The following is a 2,461-nucleotide window of genomic DNA, read 5'->3' on the forward strand; positions in this document are numbered from 1 at the left end:
CACGTGTGTGGTGACACGCTGGGGACACACACAGCCCCTGTGCCACTTGGGGGGGGGACAGGGACGTTCCCGTCCCCGCCAGCCCCACATCGGGGCCGTGCAGCCCCGGGGGGGACCGGGGGGGGGGGGGGAGGAAACTGCCCCCCCTGGCCCCGTGGCTTCCTGCCACCGTCACGTGGCACCCATGGGACAGCCCCGGGGGGGGAGGGGACGGGGACCCTGAGGCGGAGGTGGGGGCGAGCGCGTGTTTATTGCGGGGGGGGTCAGGGGCTGAGGGGGTAGGAGGAGGCCACGAAGCGCTGCCTGTCCCCGTAGTAGGAGTTGGTCCACGAGTAGGTCTGGATGGTGGCCGCTTTGCCCCCCAGCGTCACGTGGCACCTGCGGGGGGGGGACAGACGGTGACACCGTGGCCACGTGGGACCCCCCCCCAGCACGGCAGGGCTGGTCCCATGCTGCCACCGCCCCCCCCCCCCCCCAGCCATCAGCAGGTCCCCAGCGTGGGTGCCCCCCGTCCGTGGGTCCCCACTGAGGGTCCCCCCCCAGCCGTGGGTCCCCAGCGCAGCCCCCACCCTGTCCACGTGTCCCCAGCCCAAGTCCCCCCCTATCTGTGGGTCCCCAACATGGGACCCCCCCCCAGCTGCGTGTCCCCAACGTGGGACCCCCCCCGGCTGTGTCCCCCCACCACGTCCCCCCACCACCCGTGTCCCCGTGCGGCTCCCCCCCATGGGCACGTCCCTGGCTCCGGTGCCACCACCTCCGCCTGTCCCCAGCGCGTCCCCTCCCCTGTCCCCTGTCCCCAGCTCACTCGCGGTCGGGCCGGGCTTTGTAGCAGAGGGTGTAGAGGGCCAGGTCGAACTCGGGGCTGGAGCCCATGAAGGTGGAGCCGATGCTCTTGAGGTGGCCGTCCCAGCGGTACTGCAGGGCCAGGACGTCGGGGAAGGTGTCCCACTGCGGGCACGGGGACACGGTGGGACCACGGGCACGGGGACACAATGGGACCACGGGCACGGCCCCGGGGTGCAGGGACAGGCACGGGGACACGGGGCAGGGGAGGGGGCCACAGGGGCCACGCACGGGTTGGGGACAGCCCAGGGATGGTCGTGGGGTCTCTGGGGACAGTCACCAGGGATGGGGTGCTCGGGGGTGGGCGCAGAGGAACGGGGACGCTGGGGACACTGGGAGGGAGCCTGGGGGTGCTGGTGGCTGGGTTGGGGACCCTGGGGACAGGCTGAGGGGGGGGGCAGGGGGGCCGCACTCACGGGCCCGTCGTAGCTGTAGCTCAGGTAGTTGAGCTGCCCCAGCTTCTCCAGCCGGTAGAGCTGCACCCAGCTGTGGCCGCCCGACACCTTCCCGTTCTTGATCTCCCCTGGGTGCAGGGCAGGGGGAGGGCAGCACGTCCCCATCCCCGTCCCCATCCCCACACGTCCCTGTCCCCACACGTCCCCGCCCCCACGGGCTGCCCCCGCTCCCCCTGCCCTCCAGTTCCACGGAGCCGTCCCCGCAGCCCCATCCTCCCCCTGTCCCCCCAGCCCCATCCTCCCCATCCCCCCCGTCTCCCAGCCCCATTTTTCCCATGTCCCCATGTCCCCCTGTCCCCTCCTCCCCGTCCCCCTGTCCCCCCATCCCCATCCTCCCCATCCCCGTCCCCCCAGCCCCATCCCGCCTGTCCCCCCGTCCCCCCCCATCCCACCACCTCCACCCTCTCCATGTCCCCCCCGTGTCCCCCCAGCCCCGCCTTCCCACACCCTCACCTCCCTCCTCCTCCTCCCCGTGTCCCCCAGCCCCCCCCGTGTCCCCCCCCCCGTGTCCCCGTCCCCGCGGTACCGTGGAAGACGTGCTCGAAGCCGGACGAGTCGAGGGCGCTGCCGCCGGAGCGCGAGTAGAGCCCGAACCACATCTCCTCCAGATCGTCCCGAAAAGCAGCCTCCGAGCCGTACAGCCCTGGGGGTCACAGCGCTGCCGGGGGCGGGGGGGGGGGGACACGGCCACCCCCGGCCCCTTCCCCCGAGCCCCCGGCCCCTTTCCCCTTACCCTTGTCGAGGAAGAAGCTCGTGAGCGCGGCCATGACGGGCGTCTGCAGCACGGCGTCCAGGAAGGCGGCCACCTCGCGCTGCTCCGCGGCCGTCACGACCTCGGCGCTGCCCGTGGGCGCCACAAAGTTGTCCAGCAGGGCCAGCAGCCGCGAGAAGGTGGGCCGGGAGAACAGCGCGTCCTCCGCCACGCGGGAGAAGAGCCTGGGGGACGGGGACGGGGATGGGGACACGGGGACGGGACACGGGGATGGGGTGGGACACAGGGACGGGGATGGGGACACGGGGATGGAACACGGGGATGGGGACAGGACATGGGACAGGGGGACAGGACATGGGGACGGGACGTGGGACACGGGAATGGGACACGGGGCCAGGACACAGGACAGAGGACATGGGGATGGGACACGGGGACGGGACATGGGATATGG

The 2,461-nt window shown here is 72.7% G+C and overlaps 1 protein-coding gene across 1 annotated transcript; it reads right to left on the reverse strand.

Annotated features, from left to right (window-relative positions):
• Positions 1-217: 217 nt before the first annotated feature.
• On the reverse strand, positions 218-2,455 carry LOC310891899 (uridylate-specific endoribonuclease C-like). Its single transcript, XM_083854126.1, has 5 exons — positions 2,032-2,455; positions 1,825-1,941; positions 1,260-1,366; positions 806-948; positions 218-378 (listed from the first exon to the last, which is right to left on the reverse strand). Exons 1-5 carry the CDS (start codon positions 2,450-2,452, stop codon positions 264-266), a joined length of 903 nt encoding a protein of 300 aa, XP_083710252.1. The 5' UTR covers positions 2,453-2,455; the 3' UTR covers positions 218-263.
• Between the last annotated feature and the right edge of the window lie 6 nt (positions 2,456-2,461).

Source organism: Anser anser (assembly GCF_964211835.1).
Source record: "Anser anser genome assembly, contig: HAP1_SCAFFOLD_727, whole genome shotgun sequence".
Taxonomy (NCBI): Eukaryota; Metazoa; Chordata; class Aves; order Anseriformes; family Anatidae; genus Anser; species Anser anser.